General features: G+C 40.9%; 1 protein-coding gene across 1 annotated transcript in view; it reads left to right on the forward strand.

The window, feature by feature from the left end:
• Positions 1-20,803: 20,803 nt before the first annotated feature.
• The window catches only part of KIF5B (kinesin family member 5B), a 44,762-nt gene continuing 42,642 nt past the window's right edge, over positions 20,804-22,923 (forward strand). Inside the window, exon 1 of the mRNA XM_028120913.2 lies at positions 20,804-21,368. Coding sequence (XP_027976714.1) covers positions 21,243-21,368 — 126 coding nt within the window. The 5' untranslated portion in view covers positions 20,804-21,242. The remainder of the gene's footprint in view (positions 21,369-22,923) is intronic.

Here is a 22,923-nt window from a genome sequence, read left to right on the forward strand (position 1 = left end):
GTTGAAATTCCAGTATCTTCACATTCTTTCCATATTTTATAACGGGCTGACATAGGCTCCTGGAAAACTAAGAGAATAGAAATGAGAATAGAAATAGAAATGCCATTAGGAAGATGTGTCAGTCCAGATGCACTGAGCAGCAGATACCAAGATGGGATGAAATATGTGAGGTTTTCATTAAGGAAAATGATGCTGTCTAGTAAAGTGTGGAGGGGACTGAGGAAATCTGAGGAGCATTCACCAGACACGCAAATCTGACCCCAAGTGAAGGAGAGAGAGCAAATGTTGCACAGAGTGATCTTACACCACTGTACAGAGCAAGGAAGTTTCAGCAGAGCTGTCAAGGGAGAGGCAAGGCAAAACAGACCCATGTTTTTATTTTTTATTATTTTTTTAAAGATTTTGTTTATTTATTTTACAGAGAGAGAGAGAGCACAAACAAGGGGAGCAGCAGAGGGAGGAGAAACAGGTTCTCCACTGAGCAGGGAGACTGATGCAGGGCTTGTTCCCAGGACTCTGGGATCATGACCTGAGCCAAAGGCAGACACTTAACCGACTGAGCCACCCAGGCACCCCCAGACCCAAGTTTTTTTTTTTTTTAAGATTTTATTTTTATTTATTTGACAGAGAGAGAGATAGCAGAAAGCAGGAACACAAGCAGGGGGAGTGGGAGAGGGAGAAGCAGGCTTCCCGCGGAGCAGAGAGCCCGATGTGGGGCTCGATCCCAGGATGCTGGGATCATGACCTGAGCCAAAAGCAGACGCTTAATGTCTGAGCCACCCAAGCACCCCAAGACCCAAGTTTTTAAAAAAGGATTTAGCGGGGAGCCTGCTTCTCCCTCTCCCACTCCCCCTGCTTGTGTTCCTGCTCTTGCTATCTCTCTCTGTCAAATAAATAAATAAAATTTTTAAAAATAAAATAAAAAGGGATTTAGATTTTATTTATAGATTCTTCCTACCTGTGTGATACTCAGAATCTTCCTAGAAAATTATCTTGAGAAATTAGTGGCTTTTAAGTTAATTGTATCTCCTAAAGAAAATTTCCAATTAACACTGAGATCTTGCAGTTTTTTAAAATTAATAATTAAAACCTCACCCCTGGAGGAGGGAGAATTATCATCATTCCATTAATTCATTAAATTAACAGAGCAAACAAGACTCAAGAAATGGCTCCTTACATGCAGAGTGTTCTGATATTAAGCACTTTCCACTATTCTGGCTATTACTGATATCTTAGATATTCCTGGATATGTTATAGTCTTTGATTCTCGGGCAAATCCGAAAAGGACAGTCAGCGTCAATAACGGTAATTACTGGTCACGGTTCCACACAGTAGATCTGTCTTGTTGTTTCAATTGTTTGCTGAGCACCGAGCAACCTACTAAGATCTGCCTAATCCCTACCTTGTTAGAGCTTCCTTTCCTTATATGGCATCTATTTACCCTCCACTAACATGGTGCTTAACATTTCAGTCTGAAGTTTCCAAAGCACTCTAGAAAGTGGCTAAATATAACTTGCATCTAAGAGGAAGGTTTTCCCATAGCAGTCTATACAAGCAGCCCCCACTTTGTACAGTTCCTGTGTGCATGAATTTCAGTTACCATGGTTTAGGTAAGCAACATCAGTTCTCCAACAACATAATTCAAATTTCAGTCACCATACTTCACAGTGTGGAGTAATTGCATACGGTGATTGCTACTAGGTCTTCAGTCCACAAATCTCTATGCACATAACAGCTCTGGATACGATCGGTGGCCACGACATCACTTCTCTCCAAGTCTATCAGTTATCAGTCGTTGCACATCTGCTGTTCAGTTCTTGCACAAACAGCAAAGTATAGACTTTTTATCTCAACAATAAAACTCACATGACATTTTACAAAAATGGGTAATAGAGGAGTGCTTGGGTGGCTCAGTCAGTTAAACCTCCGACTCTTGATTTTGGCTCAGGTCATGATCTCAGGCTCCAGGGTCATGAGATCAAGGCCTGTGTTGGGCTCCATCCTCAGCGGGGAGTCTGCTTGAGCTTCTCCCCCTCTCCTTCTACCCCTCCCCTCCCCCAGCACACCTGGGCTCTCTCAAATAAATAAATAAATCTTTTTAAAAAATGAGTAATAGAAGGAATTGGCCAACAAAGATGAAAGTGCAGCAAAGAAGCAAAAAGAGATAAAGTAAAAGTGAAACTTGAATAGAGCACCTGAGTTATAGAAGAAGAGCTAACAGTGGGAACAGTGACTCTGCTCTTGGGGACACCTCCAGAGGTCAGCCAGGGAAATTCAGTGAAGACAGCATATCAACATAAATGGGGAAAGGGGTCGTGATGAAAAGATTCCAGAGGAAGTGAGGCTGGCAAAGAAGTCACCCTAAAGGAACTCCTGGAGACACTATACCATATTGAAAGCACAAGAGATACAATGTCGGAACCTGATTGAACTTAGAAATACGGCAATTCACCCAGGCATAGAAAAGTTGCTTACTCCATATTGCAAGTTACATGACAAGAAGGGAGCAAGCACTATCCAAATTATTCTTAAAAAAAAAAAAAGATTTTATTGGGCACCTGGGTGGCTCAGTTGGTTAAGCGACTGCCTTCAGCTCAGGTCATGATCCCAGAGTCCCGGGATCAAGTCCAGCATCAGGCTCCCAGCTCCGCAGGGAGTCTGTTTCTCTCTCTGACCTTCTCCCCTCTCATGTTCTCTCTCTCTCTCTACTTGGGAGAGAGAGAGAGAGAAAGCACAAGCAGGGGGAGCGGCAGGCAAAGGGAGAGGGAAAACCAGGCTCCCCACTGAGCAAGGAGCCTGACTCAGGGCTCAGTCCCAGGACCCTGGGATCGTGACCTGAGCTGAAGGCAGACACTTAACCGACTGAGCCACCCAGGTGCCCCTATCCAAATTATTCTTGATAAATTTTTTTTTAAAGATTTTATTTATTTATTTATTTGACAGAGAGAGACACATAGCAAGAGGGAACACAAGCAGGGGGAGTGGGAGAGGGAGAAGCAGGCTTCTCGCTGAGCAGGGAGCCCGATGAGGGGCTCGATCCCAGGACCCTGGGATCATGACCTGAGCTGAAGGCAGACGCTTAACAACTGAGCCACCCAGGTGCCCCATTCTTGATAAATTTTTTACAAAGAAATAAAACACTTTAATATTTAATGTTTCTAATGTGCTAAATTACAATGTACTAAATGTTAGTTTTACTAATTTTTAAATTTTTTTTAAAGATTTTATTTATTTATTGGAGAGAGAGAATGAGAGAGAGAGAGCATGAGAGGGAAGAGGGTCAGAGGGAGAGGCAGACTCCCCACTGAGCAGGGAGCCTGATGTGGGACTCGATCCCAGGACTCCAGGATCATGACCTGAGCAGAAGGCAGTCGCTTAACCAACTGAGCCACCCAGGCGCCATGATTTTTAAATTTTTATAAATTTATTTTTTAAGTAGGCTCTATGCCCAACAAGGGGCTTGAACTCACAACCCTGAGATCAAGAGTCACATGTTCTACCAGCTGAGCCAGCCAGGCACCCCAGTTTTATTAGTTTTGTTTTGTTTTCCTATACCTTTATAACTGATGGAGTTTTTTAACGTTTTGATAAAGTTGCCTAGAGGTGGGGGGAGGGGGAGGGAATCACCTGCAAAGGAACAGTTGGTGGGGGTCAGAGGGACAATTGTGGTGGTGGTTACAGGATTGTACACAATGACCAAAATTCATCAAACACTTTAAAATGTGTAAATGTCATTGTATGTAAATAATACCTTCATAAAAGAGAAAAAGGTAATGGGAAGATGTTGAAAGTCTCTTACGTTGTTGTGTAAGTGGTTGTGGAAAATCGTTTTAGCAGCAGGATAGAGAATGGTTTAGGGATGAGATCAGCACGGAGACGATTGCCAGGCAAGAACAGGCCAGAGTCTGAACAAAGAGCTAGTGGGTTGACATGAGTGATTTCAAACTACACTGGAGAAAGACAATGACAATTTAAATAGCTGGTACTCACACCCATCGTCTCTTTTAATTTTCCCAATCCCTGAGAAGGAGAGATATTATCCTTGCTTTACAGAGAACAACTGACTTGGAGAAGTTAAGAAAACCCTAGGAGGGGCCACCTGCGTGGCTCAGTTAGTGAAGCATCTGCCTTGGGCTCAGGTCATGATCCCAGGATCCTGGGATTGAGCCCTGAGTCAGGCTCCTTGCTCAGTAGGGAGTCTGTTTTTCCCTCTCCCTCTGCCCAGCACCCTGCTTGTGTGCTCTCTCTCAAATAAATAAATAAATAAAATCTTTAGGGGAAAAAAAAAGAAAACCCTAGGAGCCTGGAGAGATGTCACGAATGAGCTGCTGGTGGGTATCAGGACCCTTCTCTTCCTGTTAGAATTCATCCCAATTGATTTTCAGGTCTTAAGAACTTCCTTGGTTATAGTATTTGTTACATTGTGGAAGGTGATAGTTACATAATATATAACAGTATTAGCTATCATGTAGTCTTCCATTTTAAAATTTATAGACCACAAATCTCAGAGATGAATAGCACATTGCACATCAACCTTCAGACCTATAACACACCTCATATCCACATTCAGGGAAAAGAAAACCAAAACATGCCCAAGTCAGACATTAATAACAGGTTATTTTTAAAAACACCTGATAACCAAAGGTCATAGATTTCACGCTTCTCTGTATCCCCCATAGTGTGCAGCACTGCGCATTATTCTTACTTGAAGTACAATAATTATTTCTTGATTGGCTTGCCTTGACTAGAGTCTTATTTATTTGATTTTGGGGGAAATGAAGGCATTTACCACTTTGGAGCAGACTTTAATAATAACTGCAGAAGTTATTTTGTTTTTAAAGATTTATTTATTTATGTAAGAGAAAGGGAGAGAGACAGAATATATGAGTTGGTGGAGGGCAGAGGGAGAGAATCTTCAAGCAGAACACCCCCCCCTTGCCCTGCCCACTGCTACTGAGCACAGAACCCAACTCGGGGCTCGATCTCAATGGCCCATGAGATCATGACCTGAACCAAAACCAAAGGTTGGAAGCCCAACCGACTGAGACACCCCAGGTGCCCCGAAGTTATTTTTTTCAACAGATGCCACTCTAAGAATGAAACATCTCAAGGAAAATGGAGCTTATTCTCATTCACATGAGTCAACAAATAAAATGTATCTGTGCACACACATGATTGAATAGACCGCTTATTATATGAATCTGGAATAGCTCTAATATTTATGGGATGCTTATTTATCTAACTATTTCTTTTAAAGCCTGTATTCCTCACTGGAAGGGGAAATGTCTGTGTTATTTACCATGGTTACTGACAGATTCAGGAATCAATAAACAGCCATTGATTCAAGGTGCTTGGTACTACCTAATGAGGCAGGCATTTTATGTGTTCTCTCACTGAACCCTCTCAACAGCCCAAAGGGTAAAGAATCATTCTCATTAGACAGATGAGTAAACTGCTGAGAGCTTCAGTGACTTGCTCAAGATTCTACAGCAAGTAAGTGGCTACACCCAATAGGAATTTGAAACCAGAGCTACATGGTCTGCAAACGTGGGCTTTTTCCATTGATTAAAAGTAGGGAACCATCCAGGAACTGCGTGTGTACCTGGAAAAACTATTAAACCCTTTCTTTTTCTACCCTTTCCCTGCTTCCCTCTTAAAAAAAAAAAAAAAAGGCCCCACATACATACTATTTTCAGCCTCCCACTGGATAATAATTATAATTTCACATTTAGATTTTCTTTAATTCATGAGTTAATAAACCAGCAGGTTACAGACTGAATCTGATCCTCCAACATGTTTTGTTTAGCAAATAATTTTTTTTAAAAAATTGAATTTTTACACGGTCCCCACCAGACCTTGTGGCCAGGACCAGGCTGTTTTCTCATTTATGTTACCTGCCTAGCCCCTTGAAAGCAGCATAGAGGGTTTAATGAAAACTGAAGCCCAGTTAAAATGTTAATAGCCCTGGCAGAGGCTAATCCTTCCAACTGTTTAAAATTATAGTTTGTACCTTACTGTGACTAAGTTCAAAACCTCTACCGAGCAGAGATTTTGAGGTGGAAAGCTAGAGCATCTGAGTGAGGAAAGCAGAGGAGATACGTGGAAGTTGGCAGGGTGGGAAATCAGAGGGTTTCCATATTTTTCCCATAATCCTCTATCTCTCAAAGCTTTCCTTTGTCCATGTGCTTAATCTCAAATAGGAATCCCTAACCAATAATTTCCTGCTAGTTACCGTTCATTTCTCTGGAAAATTAAATAACCACAATAATTACCCAACGCAATAATGTTCTGTAGTAATCTGTAACTCAGATATGCCTAATGTCTCAGGCTTGCAAGAGCTCACTTCCTTTTATGCCAAAATATGAATAGTATAAGCCTCCATTCTGTATGACTGATGGAAGGCCAGTATTTTTATTAATAATAATTAACTTTTATTGAGTACTTATTATATGCCAAGTACTTTGATCTTAGTTTAAACAAGAACACATCTTGTTTATATATATCTGCATGAATAATCAATAATTTTCAAGGACAGAAGAAGCAAATCCATATTTAAGAAAGAAACATTATCCTAAAGAAATAATAATTTACAGGGACATAACTCCCACAGTGAAGACAAATGCTGGAAATATTAGTGAGAACAGTATTGCTCCTCATTTTCTTGAATCTTTTTACTACAAAACAGAATCTTTACCAAAAAGTCCAACAACATATTTTTCTAAAAACAGGGGAACAAGGGAATCATCTGTTCTCAGAGATGTTTAAACTTTCTCCTCACAGCATGAAGTTAATCTTTGAAATTATAAGTACCTCACAATTTTAGGGGCGTCTGGGTGGCTCAGTTGGTTAAGCAACTGCCTTTGGCTCAGGTCATGATCCTGGAGTCCCAGGATCGAGTCCCGCATCTCCCTCTGACCCTCTCCCCTCTCATGCTCTCTGTCATTCTCTCTCAAATAAATAAATAAAATCTTTAAAAAAAAATAAGTATCTCACAATTTTAAAGATCCCAGGACCCAGAAAATTAAGATGAAGTTATCCGAGCTCCCCTCCTTCAATTGGTCTAGAATTGAGAGCCCAGGCTTGAGAGGGGCATAAGCTCCATTTACCCCAGGCTAAGCAAGTCTTCAAGGTTCTATGTTTTTCGTTGATTTAATAGGAAATTACTTTAAATATCAAAATTCTTGAGATACACAATTGAAAAATTCAGTTGTGATAAGAGTAAAACTATTCATTTACTGTATAATTACATGTATTTTTAAAGCACAGTGTTGTACTTAGGTAAAAGTGTACTGATATCTGCAATTTAATTGGAAATGCACCAAAAAGAAGATGGATTAATGGATAGATAGAGTAATGGATACTGGATGGATACATGATAAAGTAGAGTGAAATGTTAATGAATGTGGAATCTAGGTGCTAGGTATACGGAAGTTTGCTACAAGATTCTTTTGACTTTGCTGTAAGTTTAAAAATTTATTTTTATTTTTTTAATTTTCTATAAATTTAAAAATTAAAGGTGAAGGAATACACAAATAGATCAATAGAATCCTTAATCATAGAGAGCCCAGAAATATACCTGTGAATGTATGGGATCTCAGTATATGACAGTAGTTAATATAAAGTAGTGGGGAATGATTAACCATTTAATAAATAGTGCTGGGAAAAGAAGTTGTCCATAAAAAAACTGATTCCTACCTCAGTTAATTCTTTAGCCTTTTCTAGTAATCTAATCTAGCTCTGTTTTTTCTCTCTATTGTAACCGCCAGGCCTCATGCTTACTAGGCGGTCAATAAATATTTGTTGTATGAACAATATGGGAATGGAGACCTCAGACCTGGAAGATATACTGTGGGTTGTGGGATTCCTGTAAGCTGTGCCGTGGCCAAGGGCTGGCAGTAGGAGCTGAGTCCTGAGGCCTGTTTCTCATAAGCTGAGCTAAAACAACTGTCACACCAACTCCCGACTGCAAATAAGCAAGTTCAAGGATAGTGTCTGAGGTTGTCCTAGACTTCATTCAGTGGCTGGTAGAGCTCCCTTCAAGACTTGCAGGAACCGAATTTGTCCCTACTGACCCTTCCCGAGGCTCTAACAAGTGGGACAGGGGAGCAGGATTTGGGTTGAGGGCAGTGAGGAGGAAATAATAATGAAGACATAAATGATTTAATATGAAAGTTACAGATTATAGATACATAAAATATATATCACAGATGTGTGTTATAGATGTATGTACATATATTGCACGTGTGTGTGTGTGTGTGTGTGTGTGTGTGTCTAAAGAGAAAGCAAAGAATTCTATTATGAGCTTAGCCAGATCTTATATTTTCCTTAGAGTCCTGGAAAAGGAGAGCAAGTTAATTTACAGTGAGTCAAATTTGGCAAAAGATACTTTAAACTCCTTTCCTATATTGATGTGAAGATTTTGTAGTCAGGACACACATTGTACTCTGATGCTGGTAAGTCACGTGCTTATTGTCAGCACACCGATGACAAAATGGAAAAGCTGCATGTGAATTATAGACACTCAGAGTTTCCTTTGGACTTGCTAAATCAAAGTATATTTTATTCCATTTTATCAAAAACATTAGTATTTACATTTTAGTGTAGTCTAACATTTTTGTAAGTCGAAGAAATAACCCAAATAAAAGGGTTCTACAGATCTTCAGTTTTTCTCAATTATAACACGTTTTCTTTCTAGTGGTTTCCTCACTCACCAATAGTAAAGCCAGCTCTTTATTTTCATGAGCATTAGAACTACCAAATGCAAATGTGCTGAGTACAAACCACTTTTAGAAACATCAAACAAACACATCCATTCTAGTGTTGTGCATAGAGGTTTGATGCCTAATGGGTTCATCTAGCAGACAAGCTATTATAACATGATTTTACTGCCAACACTACTTAATTACTCCCCATAAATGATATATTTACAGTTCCAGGGTCTTGAAAAAAGACCACAACCCTTACAAAGATTTGGTTTACACAGCTTTGCCATAGTAAATAACTTGATTATGTTGCGTATTTGTACAGCTGGAACCCAAAGGTGAAGATGCCGTTGTCCCGATTAAAGCAGCAGACTGCTGCAGAAGGCACACCTGGAATGGCCGTGGTATGACATGATTAGGATAAGGGCGACAGAAAGTCCACCTTCTTGACTCAAAGAGTCTTCCACTTTCATCCTGTCTATAACTGAGAGGTCTATGATAAATCATCAGGCTATATTACTAACAATTATATTATTGATAATACTTCAGGTCCTCCAAAATAAGAGAGAACTTTTCATTACCTTTCTAAATAAGCGCTGTCCTGCCCTTAAATCTTGTGGAATGATAATAATGAATAGAGCTGAGAGGCAGATGGACAGTGGTGACACACATCAAGTTTCAGGCTTTCAAAGGTTCTTCAACGTTAAGAAACACATTTAGAAGGAGTTTATTATGCCTGCCAGTTAGAAAAGGTGGAAGTACCTGAACTCTGGGAAGGTATTCACTGAAAATGAATTTTAAGTTTTTTACCTTTCAATTCAGCTATTCAGACATTTGATTTTTATTTTGTTTTTGGTAAAGAAAACAGCAGTGGATGGAAGGGCATAGACTGACAGTTTCTAGTATATTAAAAATCAAGGGGTGCCTGGGTGACTCAGTCAGTTATGTGTCTGCCTTTGGCTTGGGTCATGATCCCAGGGTCCTGGGATCAAGCCCCGCATTGGGCTCTCCGCTCAGCAGGGAGTCTGCTTCTCCCTCTCCCTCTCCCTCTGTGCTCTCTCTCAAATAAATAAATAAAACCTTTAAAAAAAATCAAGTCTTTGCAGAGACATACAATATAAAGACTTAAGTGCCCTGCAATATTGGTGTAATTGATCTTGTGATGTGCCACCCAAGCTCCCAAATCCCCCATTTATGATGAAGGCTGGTGGTGACTCCCAGCCTCCCTGGGAATTGCCCTCCACAGAAGAGAGCTGCCTCTCCTAAGATCATGTCCCTTCACCAGCGGTAGCCAACATCCAATGACTAGTCTTTTGTCTCAATTAGAATAACTCTGATGGGCCATCCCTGCTCTGGAGCTTTCCCATAAAATCATTTGAAGTTTCTGTTGCAACTGCATCATGGTTCAACTTCTCTGCTTAATGCTGCTTTGCACATTTTCTTGCAAGCGGTGTTGCCAAGAGCACACCCCAATTAACCTTCTGCAAGCAAATTTCTGCCTTAGAGACTCTTTCCCATCAAACCCAACCCAAGACATATGGCAAAAATTTTTGGCAGACTTAAAAAGAACTATTTTTATGTCATTGTAGATTACTGCTCTATTAATTTGGTTTGAGCAAATGGACTGGCTGCAGTAAAATTCTTGCTGGTTTTCTTGTGGATTTGCTTACCTATTCCTAGGGATAGAGACCTGGCTGCATAAATGTTTATTTAAAAAGGAGTCTGAAAAAATTTAAAAATTGTAGAATATATATAAGCCTTTTTTTTTAAGAAAAGAATTAACAAGCTTGCCAAATCACAGTAAATACATGAATAAATAAGAGACTCTTGAGTTTCTACTTTCTCAATTATGTGCATTCTCCTTATAATTGGTATGGTTATATATATTTAGTATTTTATATACTAAATATATATTATTATATATAATCATTAATATTAGCTGAATAACAATGAAACCTTGGGCACTGAAGACATGACCAGGATGTACCTGGTCAAACCACTGTTTTGTATATGAGCGGCAGATTTTGGACAAGATCTTAACTGTCATCCCTGATTTCATTTTCAAAATGTCAGGGAGTTTCTCCAAAACATCCATTCTTTGTGCTCTCATGGAACTGCTTTTATAGAATCTATCCCTGTGATTTATACTTATTTTAACTCCTTCACTAGACTAGGACTTCCTCAATGAGAAATTATCCACATTTGTATCCCACCACCTCTTGAGCAGAGCACCATAATTAATAGTCATTCACTGATTTCCAATTTCAATCAGTATAGGATTTATTAGCACTTATGAGATCTTGAGCACTGAGCTAAACATTGTTGGAGAAAATGAGTTACACTTAACTGCCCTTGAGGAATTTATTATATTCTTGAGGTTAAACATACTTAAACAGCTAGAGTAGCCAATTAAGTATGGCAGGTTGAATATGCACATTTATCTTTGATCCCCCTAACACTCCACTAAAATAACAGTAAAGAAATACAAAAGTCCTAAAGCCACGAGTGAAAAGAAAACTTGAAAGAAAATCATCAGCAAACAGGATTTCAGCAAAATTTTGAAAATATGTAACTGCCTAGGGGCGCTTGGGTGGCTCAGTCAGGTGAGGGTCTGCCTTCTGCTTGGGTCATGATCCCAGGGTCCTGGGATTGAGCCCCGCATCATTGTATAGGGCCGCCGGCTTAGCAGGAAGTCTGCTTCTCCCTCTCCCTCTGTCCCCTTCTCCCCAGCTCCTTACCCCCCCACCCCTGCTCATGCTCTCTCTTTCTCAAATAAATAAATAAAATCTTTAAAAAAAAAATGTGTAACTGCCTAAATAGGCTGGAGAATGCTAAAGCCTAAGCTTGCAGGGTAGAAAGCCAGAAAGTAAGTCAATTCTTCATACAGAATACAGAAAGCCTCAGGAATTGTAGATACCAGGAGGCAGGGGTAGAGCTGAAAAATAGGAAGATTTAGTTGAAAGATTATATAGGGAGTGTTAAAATGCAATTGTCCGCCTACTAAAGTGCCAGAAGATTGCCCCCTTCCCCAGCACAACAGAAAAAAGGAAACTTACTCTCCGAAGAAGTTGAACCAGAGAGGCTGTGGATTCAGGGACACCAGACACAGCTGATGTTGCAGGTGAGTTGCCTTACTGAAAACAGGGAGAGGAAAGTGTACAAACTGAAGGTTGAGATCACCCAATCCTACTCACTTCAAAGAAAACTGGCCACCAGACTTATGTTCACCTTGCAAGAAATTGGAGAATTCCTCTGTGGGGAAACTAACCAGTCCAAAAGAGATGTCTGTGCAAAATGACATTTATAATTTCCCTAAAGAAGTTGCTAGATCCTGCCTAATCACAGGGTGGTGAGACCCATCAATCTACAAACACAATCTACATGCACAGGGCTTCCAGTAAGTGTTTTGGTTTCTTACTCAAAGAAGTTAGAACACCAAGGGTCACCACACATTTGAGGAAATGCTCTAACATGAGTGAGAGAGATCAAAACAAACCACAGAAAAAATTTAGAAAACAGAAAAAAACTAAAACATAAATATGTTTTCTCATATTTTAGAATATGATGAGAAGATATTGCTCTATGAAGCAAGAACAAATTTAAACCATTCATTTAGAGAATACAAATTCAAAAAAGCTCAGAATGATGAGAAGTTCCTCAGAATGAGAAGATAATGCTCTATGAAGCAAGAACAAATTTAAAACGTTCATTTAGAGAATACAAATACAAAAAAGCATACACACACACACATATGTATATATACACATACATACATACATTTCAGTTTGGGATCAACATACCAAAACATTAGCATATCAAAGAAATTTTATCACATATATATGTACACACACACATAAAATAACCAACATAAGACTTAAAAATAAACATGAAAGAATCTTCCAAAAAGAATGAAAACCAGAGATGGCAAATAAGGAAGACAAGAGAAGTACAGATAAAAAGAAACTAAAAGCTGCCTGGAAGAAAAATGCAGATATACAGATGATCAGGACCAGAAGGAATCAGACTTTTCAACAAGAGAAGCGAGAAGACAGTAAAAAAAAAAAGTTGCACAAGAGTGGCAATGTAATTATAATGCACAATTTAGCTAAGCTGTGAATAATAATTACTTAGAATGTAAACACTGGGGGCGCCTGGGTGGCTCAGTCAGTTAAGCTACCGACTCTTGATTTCAGCTCAGGTCATGATCTCAGGGTCATAGGATGGAGCCCTGCATAGGGCTCCGCACTCAGCATGGAGTCTGCTGGAGATTCTCTCCCTCTCCCCACTTGAGCTCTCTCTCTCTCTCTCTCTCAAAATAAATAAATAAAATTAAAAAAAAAAGAAGTATGTAACTGTGTGCTAATTAACTAAAACTGGTGATTGAAATATGTTGGGAAGATAAGGGGAGGAAAATGTGTGTGTGCTGGTTTAGATGAGGGGCAGTATAAAAGTTATAATTTCATCTAATAAGAATAATAAATCAAAAAGCAATAGTACAAGAATGTTATTTAGGACATGGAGATAAATACCAGAAAAACTGCTATAAGAGTTAAAGTGATTGCTCTGAAAAACAGAAATGAGGATTGGAGTGGGGGGAAGCAAGAACTTGTTTTTCATTGTTGTAATTTTATTTTTAAACTATGGAATGTGTTATTTTGATAGAAACGTTTTTAAAATACGTTCTAAAGAATTAAACTACGGTAACAAAGAGAGTGCAGGGATTTTCTGTCTGATTTGTGAAAGAATTCTAGTCTGGAAAACCAATTGCAGAAGGTGGGATTTGGGGAAAGATGAATAGGATTTGGTGGGCATAAGGTACCAGATGTTCAGGGTGGTATCACAGGACCTTCAAATTAGCAAAATAGAAGGGGCACTGATCAAGAAAGTAAAATGTTGAACAGTGTGAAAATCATACTTAAATAAGGGGAAATCAGATGATAAAAGGTATTGGACTCTAAGCAGAAGAATTTGAACTTCTTTAAGAAAAAAGCTTCTTCTGTAGGTTCTTGAACAATGAAATGATGTGATAAAAGCAAGGTTTTAGGAAATTTAATGTGAAAATTATTGTACATGAAATAGTGGACATGGGAGGGAATTGTCTGGTCTCTTTCACCATTGTATCCCCAGCACACACCTCAGGGCATGGCTCGAAGTAGGAGCTTAACCCATACTTAATGATCAAATGGGAAAGAGGCTGGGCACTGTCATAGTAATCCAGGAATGCAGTAGTAAAGCCTGGGACTAGGAAGGGGTATAGAAATGGAAAGGAACAAGTGTCTCTTGTGCACATTTTTTTTTCTTTTTTCAGAGAGAGAGGACGAGCATGTGTGTACGCGTGCTTGCCCATGAGCCAGGGGGACGGGCAGAGGGAAAGGGAGAGAGAATCTTTTTATTTATTTATTTATTTATTTATTTATTTATTTATTTATTTATTTAAGAGAGAGAGAGCACATGAGAGGGGGGAGGGTCAGAGGGAGAAGGAGACTCCCTGGTGAGCAGGGAGCCCGATGCGGGACTGGATCCCGATGCGGGACTGGATCCTGGGACTCCAGGATCATGACCTGAGTCGAAGGCAGTTGCTTAACCAACTGAGCCACCTAGGAGCCCAGGGAGAGAGAATCTTAAGCAGGCTCTATGGCCAGCACAAGCTCCTGGTGGGACGTGATCTCATAACCCTGAGATCATGACCCTGAGATCATGACCTGAGCAGAAATCAAGTCGGACGCTTAACTGCCTCTCTTGTGCACATTTCAAGAAAAAGAAATACTATAATTTCCCTTTCTAAATGCCCATTTAAAAAGTCACTTCACATTAAATAAAAAACAAATTTTTATAGTAATAATGTTATAAACAATGGTTAAATTCTTAGACCCCCTCCAACTATAATTAATCTAAAATATAGTCCCATCTAAGTATATATACTATGTATAAGTAACATTTTATAGAATCATTTTCAGGAGATAAGTTTTAAGCTCTAAGTTGTGGGTTATTATGCCAGTTGTCTATTGCCATGTAACAAATTTTCAAACTTGAGTATCTTTAACCAATAACCATTTTATGACATCTCATGATTTTATGGGTGAGGAACTTGGGCAGGCCTCAGCTGGGTGATTCTTCTGCTCCAAGGGTGTCAATTGAGATTACTCATTGATATTCATCTGTTGGGGTGTGCTGGTTTGGACAGTTCAAGATAGCCTCCTTTACAAGTCTGGTGCCTGGTTAGGGATGGTTGAAAGGCTGGGATAAGCTTGGACTATTGGTTAGAGTGCCTACATAAATACAGCCTCTCTAGCATGGCATTCTCAGGGTAGTTGGTCTTTTTATGTGTGGTTCAGACCTCTCTGAAAGAGTGTTCCAAGAGACCTAAGTGGAAGTTACAAGACTTCTCACATTGTCTCAGGTAGCATGCTGTGTGTCACACTTCTGCCACATTATACGGGCATAAGTAAGTCAAAAGGCCAGCCTTCAAGGAGAGAGGCTGAATCCAGAAATGCATGGTTTACCGGAGGACCATTTTTGGTGGCTACCTTCCACAGTGGAGATTCAGTGTTTTACATCTGTATAGGAACTTAATTCCTATTCTTCTCAAACTATTCCAAAAAATACAAGAGGAAGGAAAACTTGCAAATTCATTCTATGAGGCCAGTATCACACTGATACCAAAACCAGATAAAGACAGCACAAAATAATAACTATAGGCCAATATCTGTCATGAATATGGATGGAAAAATCCTCAATAAAATATTAGCAAACCGAGTCCAACAATACATTAAAAAAATCACATACCACAATCAAGTGGGATTTATTCCTGGGATGCAAGGTGGTTCAATATTCCCAAAACAATCAATTTGATATATCACATCAATAAAAGAAAGGATAAAAACCATATGATCACTTCAATAGATGCAGAAAAATCATTTAACAAAGTCCAACATCCATCATGATAAAAACCCTCTGCAAAGTAGGTCTAGAGGGAACATACCTCAGCATAATAAAGGCCTTATATGAAAAACCCACAGCAAACATCATACTCAAACATCAAACTGAGAGTTTTTTCCCTAAGGTCAGGAATAAGACAAGGATACCCCCAACTCTAACCACTTTTTTTTTAAGATTTATTTATTTGAGAAAGAGAGAGAGTGCACGCACCCTTCCACATGTGGCGGGGGAGGGGCAGAAGGAGAGGGAGAGAATCTCAAGCAGACTCTCTAATGAGGACAGAGCCCGATGTCGGTCTCAGTCTCATGACCCTGATATCATGACATGAGCTGAAATCAAGAGTTGGACGCTCAGCCAACTGAGCCACCCAGGCGCCCCTCTCACCACTTTTATTCAATATAGTACTGGAAGTCCTAGCCACAGCAATCAGACAACAAAAAGAAGTAAAGCTCTCACTATTTGCAGATGACATGATACCATATAGAGAAAACCTGAAAGACTCCACCGAAAAACTATTAGAACTGATACCTGAATTCAGTAAAGTTGCAGGATACAAAATGTACAGAAGAAATCTGTTGCAGGACACCTGAGTGGTTCAGTCAGTTAAGTGTCTGCCTTTGACTCAGGTCATGACCTCAGGGTCCTGGGATAGAGTCCTATGTTGGGCTCCTTGCTCAGCGGGGAGCCTGCTTCTCCCTCTGCCTGCCGCTCCCCCTGCTTGTGTACTTTCTCTCTCTCTCTGACAAATAAATAAAATCTTGAAGAAGAAGAAGAAGAAGAAGAAGAAGAAGAAGAAGAAGAAGAAGAAGAAGAAGAAGAAGAAGAGGAAGAAGAAGAAGAAGAAGAAAGAAGAAAGAAAGAAGAAGAAAGAAAGAAGAAAGAAAAGAAGAAGAAGAAGAAGAAGAAGAAGAAGAAGAAGAAGAAGGAAGAAGAAGGAAGAAGAAGGAGAAGAAGGAGAAGAAGGAGAAGAAGAAGGAGAAGAAGGAGAAGAAGAAGGAGAAGAAGGAGAAGAAGAAGGAGAAGAAGAAGGAGAAGAAAGAAGAAGAAGAAGAAGAAGAAGAAGAAGAAGAAGAAGAAGAAGAAGAAGAAGAAGAAATCTGTTACATTCCTGGGCACCCAGTTGGCTCAGTTGGAAGAGCATATGGACTCTTGGTCTCAGGATTGTGAGTTAGAGCGCCACATTGGGTATAGAGATTACTTGAAATAAAATCTTTTTTTTGTAAAGATTTTTTTATTTTTATTTTATTTATTTATTTGACAGAGAGAGACACAGCGAGAGAGGGAACACAAGCAGGGGGAGTGGGAGAGGGAGAAGCAGGTTTCCTGCTAAGCAGGGAGCCCGATGCGGGGCTCGATCCCAGGACCCTGGGATCATGACCTGAGCCAAAGGCAGACGCTTAACAACTGAGCCACCCAGGTGCCCCTTGAAAATAAAATCTTAAAAAAAAAAACAAAAAAACTCTTGCATTCCTATACTAACAATGAAGCAGCAGAAAGTGAAATTAAGAAAATAATCCCATTTACAATTGCACCAAAAACAATAAAATATCTAGGAATAAGCTTAACCAAAGAGGATGACTTTCTTTCTTCAGTGTTTTATAGAAGAAATTCACCATGATGCAAAGAAATGGAAAGATATTCCATGCTTATGGGTTGGAAGAGCAAATATTAAAAAGTCTATACTACCCAAAGCAATCTACAGATTTAATGCGATCCCCATCAAAATACCAACAGCACTTTTTACAGAACTAGAACAAACAATCCCAAAGTTTATATGGGACCACAAAAGACCCTGACCAAAGCAATCTTGACAAAGAAAAACAAAACTGGAGGTATCACAACTCCAGATTTTAAGTTATATTACAAAGCAGTAGTAATTAAACAGTATGGTACTGGCATAAAAATAAACACATAGATCAATGGAATACAACAGAAAACCCAGAAATAAACCTACAATTATATGGCCAATTAATCTTCAACAAAGGAGGAATGAATATACAATGGGAAAACAACAGTCTCTTCAACAAATGGTATTGGGAAAATTAGACTGGATACTTTCTTTCACCATACATAAAAATAAACTCAAAATGGATTAAGGACCTAAATGTGAGACATGAAACCATAAAAATCAGAGAGATTGGCCATACCAAAATTTTTCTAGATATGTCTCCTGAGGCAAGGGAACTAAAAGCAAAAGTAAACTATTGGCACTACATCAAAATAAAGTTTCTGCACAGTGAAGGAACCAATCAACAAAACTAAAAGGCAACCTACTGAATGGGAGAAGATATTTGCAAATGACTTAACTGATAAAGGGTTAGTATCCAAAATATTTAGAGAATTTATAGAACTCAACACCCAAAAAGCAAACAATCCAATTTAAAAATGGGCCAAAGACAAGAACAGACATTTCTTCGAAGAAGACATATAGACAGCCAACAGACACATGAAAAGATGTTCAACATCACTCATCATCAGGGAAATGCATATCAAAACTACAATGAGATATCATCTCATATCTGTCAGAATGGCTAAAATCAAATATATAAGAAATAACAAGTGTTGGTGAGAATGTGGAGAAAAAGGAAACCTTGTGCTCTGTTGGTAGGAATACAAACTGGTGCAGCCACTGTGGAAAAGTGTGGAGGTTCCTCAAAAAGCTGGGATCATGACCTGAGCCAAAGGCAGCCACTTAACCGACTAAGCCACCCAGGCACCCCTATGAAAATAATTTTTTTTTAAAGATTTTATTTATTTGAGAGAGAGAGAATGGGAGATAGAGAGCATGAGAGGGAAGAGGGTCAGAGGGAGAAGCAGACTCCCTGCTGGGCAGGGAGCCCGATGTGGGACTCGATCCCAGGACTCCAGGATCATGACCTGAGCCGAAGGCAGTCGCTTAACCAACTGAGCCACCCAGGCGCCCTATGAAAATAATTCTTAAAGCCTATTGTTTGATATCACTATTCCTCACTAATGTGACAGGACAATTTTTAGAAATATTTTGTTTTTGACATATTTTTTTTCCTTCCTGGTCCTGTGCAGGGTCAGGCTCTTTATGCTTCTTTGCCCAGAAAAAGTATATATGTCAGATCTGAAAGCAGAAGGCTCTTGCAAGACACCTCCCTTTCTGGATTTCGTTTTCATAGTCTGAGCTTCCGTATCTGCTGTGCAGGAGGAAGAGGCAAGAGTCGCAATTGAAGTGCCTTGAACAGCAGATGTTTCCAGAGCTTAATTCCTTGGCCATCCCATCACCCTCCTGTCCCTCCCCATACCATGAGATCTCCTGCGTCACCTTTTTGGAACCCCTATTCCATGGAGAACTTGAAAATCACTGCTTTAGACCAATCATTCCCCAGATCTTCTGAGATGAAGACACATGGGAATGCTGGAATAGAAGTTGAAGAACTTTAGATACAGACTACCATATTTCTCTTCTTCATGTATAGAGGATGAAGTAAATAGTGGAGTGATAGGTGACTGGAACCGTTTTAACCTGGGAGTACAGAAGAATGCTGATGTTGGTAATTTAACTGGAAAGTTGAACTGAGTATTGGCAGGAAGCAGAGGATAATTCATTTGGTAAAACTAAAAATTTGACATTAAGGTAATGCATCCTAAACAAGGTGGCCTACAAGCAGCTAGAGGGATGGGAATGTCACACAGGTGAAAAGGTCAGGGCTGTAGATAAGAAGATAAGACAGTCAAGCAATTGTTGAAGAAATGGGCTCAGAGAAAAGAGCAGAGCGAAGAGGACAGGGTGCTCATGAGATCCTGCTGCAAAGGCTGAAAACTAGCGGCCCACCTGCCACAACCTCCTTCTTTGAGTGACTGTTACTCTCTTGTTCACTGAAAACTTTGTTCTCTAAAATTATAGACTATCAGAATCACTGTTTGAAATTTTATCAGTAAAAATAAAACATCCTATCCTTGCTTGGAGGATCTAAGACATAGAGAAGCAGCCTTGACTGACTTTCAAGCCAGGTGCAGAGCTTTGGGACAGGGGTTTCCGAAGACAACATTCCACATCTACCTTAATTTTGTAGTTCCCAAGGAAACAGGACCTTGGGTCCACTTGTAGTCGAGACCTGATGTCAACGCTCTGCTTTATTTGGAGCCTACTGAAACACAACTTTACTAAAATTTTACCCAAATGCCACACTTCCCCCAGAGCTGTGTAACTCCATCTTTTCCTTTGTTTGGTGAGATGCCGCATAGTTCCTCAGTTGTAAGCTCTTTATTGCAGTGGATCAACAAACCTGTATTTGTTGAACTATGGGTTAATTTCTGGAGGTACGTCTTGGGCGCAGAGAGCACTGGAGGTTTTTATAATGCAATCACTCATTTTACAAACGAAAACTGAAAACCAGAGGGAGGGTTCCTGATTGTCTTTGCGGTTCTTTCCCAGCACCTCAGAGCGACTTCCAGTTGAGAGCCATTATGGTATCCACCTTTCTAAAAAAAAAACACTTCAACTGTGGAGTGGTCTTCCTTAGACGTGTAATCCACAAATTTATCCAGGCCTTTTATCCAGGCATGACTCAGGTCAGTCATTCCTCCGGGGCTGAGTTCCATATATTTATTACCAGAGAAGTGGGACCTCCGACTGACTGGGGGCCTTCTTCCCGCTCACCCTATACTTTCCACATTTGTTCAGTAATCTTCATTCCTTAGGAGAAATTTCCTTTTTCTTTCTTGACTCCCCAACCCACTCTCTCAGGAAAGTGTAACCGCTTAAACTAGAAAGCCGTGCCTCACCCTTCATTCAAATCTTCCTTTCTCGGCAAAGCGCTCTAATAAGGAGAACTAGGAACCAATTTTATCGCCAGACTAAATAGAAAGCCAACACTTCCTTATTAGGAATATAGTACTGTATTCAAATAAACTACAACATAAGGTAGTTTTAACAAATCCCTTGACCCCTGCAGAAAAGAAAGTTAAGCGCGTCTGCCTTCGCCCTGGGAAATCCTGCTGCCGAGTCAGGCGGCGGGGTAACCGAAAGTACCTCCGTAAGCGAGCGTCCGGTAAAACTTGAATCGGCGACCCCCGGGCGAAGAGGGGCGGCAGGGCGGCGGCGCGGCCGGGCTCGGACGCGGATTGGTCGTCACGGCGCCCGGACCCGCCGCGCGTGCGCCTTGCTCCGCGCGCACCGCCCATCCCGCCGCCCAGTCGCCGGTCTGCGGCCTCAGGAGCTATCGGGAGGCTGCCGGCGAGCCGGCGAGCGGACAGCGGGGCGGGCAAACGGCGTGCCCGGCCTGCTGTCTCCGAGGAAAGAGGGGGCGATTTTTCCGGGGCCTAGAATCCCCTCGAGCCCCTGTAGTTTGCCCGGGCCGAGGAGAGAGAAGCTGAGGAGCCGCGGACTCTCCACCCGTGCCGCCGCCGCCATGGCTGCCATGATGGATCGGAAGTGAGCCTCAGGGCCACGGCTGCCGGCGCCGGCGCTTCGAGTCCGGGTTCCCCGGCCACTGCCGCCGCGGGAAGCGCGACGCGGCAGACTGCTGAATCTTTCGGCCTTCGCGACCCGTTCTCTTAGCTCGGGCCCGCTTCCTTCCAGACTGAGCGGCGGGGAGTGGCTCCCGGCCTCCGGCCCCGGCAGCGAGGAAGATGGCGGACCCGGCCGAGTGCAACATCAAAGTGATGTGTCGCTTCAGACCTCTCAACGAGTCTGAGGTGAACCGCGGCGATAAGTACGTCGCCAAGTTTCAGGGAGAAGACACGGTCATGATTGCGGTGAGTGACCCCCGCCCCCACCCTCCATCCCGCTCCTTTGGGTCTGGCTGGGCCCGGAGTTCAGGGAAGTGGCGGGGTGCAGAATTGGGAACGAGCAGTGGTGTCCCCAACCCCGCGCCCCGGTAGGGTTTGCCGGTTCAAATAACCCTGGGGAGGGAGACTGCGCAGCTCCACGGGTGTTCCTGGATCGCCCCCACCCCGGTCTTAAGTGCCCAGAGAAGGGAGGCGCCTGGTCTCTGTCTGGGACACTCCCCCACCTGGGGCGCTGGAGGAACTGTCCGGGGTGAGTTTAGTGCATATTTGCTTCTGTTTCTGTGTGTGTGTGTGTGTGTGTGCAGTTGCTGTTGGTGTTTTGGACTACCCCCAAGTTTACCATTTTAACACGTGCAAGATTAAAGTTCAGCTAGGAATGTTGAGGTTTAAGACCAGCCCTACTGTACCTTAAGTAATAAACATACCTAGTTGTATAGAAGCAGAAGATACAGCTACGTGTTGAACCATATTCCTCTCTCGGGAGGAGGAAAAATGATCGAACAACTACAAATTTACCTGTATCTCATATGTTCACCCACCCGTCCTTTGAGTGATGAATGAACGTTCATGTGAACTATTACAAATGGCGAATCGAGGACTGTAAAGAGACTTGAGTTTTCTTTTGAAATCGGAGTGATCAATTTTCTTCAGCTTTCTAGCAGATCTAGCCAGCTCAGATTGGGTCAAGTAGGTGCCCAGAAAGACCTATTATCTCTTACTGGGTTTTATGGGGTAACCGTATAGCAAAGAGTGTTAACTTTTTGTGTATCAAGGTATTATAAACGCAAGCTCTAAAAAAAAGAAAATTTGATCAGTAAACTGGATTTCTTGTTAGTATTAGATCCCTACTTCTACCTTGGAGAAAAGTTGATTTTGATAATCTCAAGGATGGAGAAATAGTGTCCTTTGTGTTATAAAACATAACCAGAGGTGGTTGATCATTGTCAGGGAAACCAGAATGAAAGGTTGATTTTTTTATTTTTTACTTTTTTTTTTTTTTTTTTTGAGGTCTGATCTCTGGTATTGAAAGGTCTCTGAAAATATTTTGCATTCCCAGTTCAGGAAGATTAAAATGGGTGGTAGGACACTTGCCTACAGAACAGTGAATTGTGACTAAAAAAAATTAAATTTATCTTTTCTTGGTTACGCCATTGTGGCAGAATTTTTTTCTACGTTGCTATCATGGTACAAAATATAAATGTTAATTTTTTCTCTAATGGCATTCCATATACCATATTGTTTGCACAGTTTAGTTTGGAAAAAGGGCAAAGGGGGTCACAGGAGATGGGACATTGATGATTAAGAGCATTGACATATAAGACAGGACTGAAGTTCTTTAAGAGTTTTTATGTGAAAGTTTGCAAAGTTCAGCTTTAGAAAGTGAATGTAATAGCTCTTTGTTGCTCTGTAGGCTTGTGGCAAACAAGTTATTTAGCTTACAAACAACTGCCAGCTACTACTGTGTGAAGACTGGCTGGTTTTTTGTTAACGAGTTCATGAGAAAACTATAAAATGACATCAT

The sequence above is a fragment of the Eumetopias jubatus genome, unplaced genomic scaffold, assembly GCF_037043125.1.
Source record: "Eumetopias jubatus isolate StellerSeaLion01/CBP00866 unplaced genomic scaffold, mEumJub1_p1.0 scaffold_8, whole genome shotgun sequence".
NCBI lineage: Eukaryota > Metazoa > Chordata > Mammalia > Carnivora > Otariidae > Eumetopias > Eumetopias jubatus.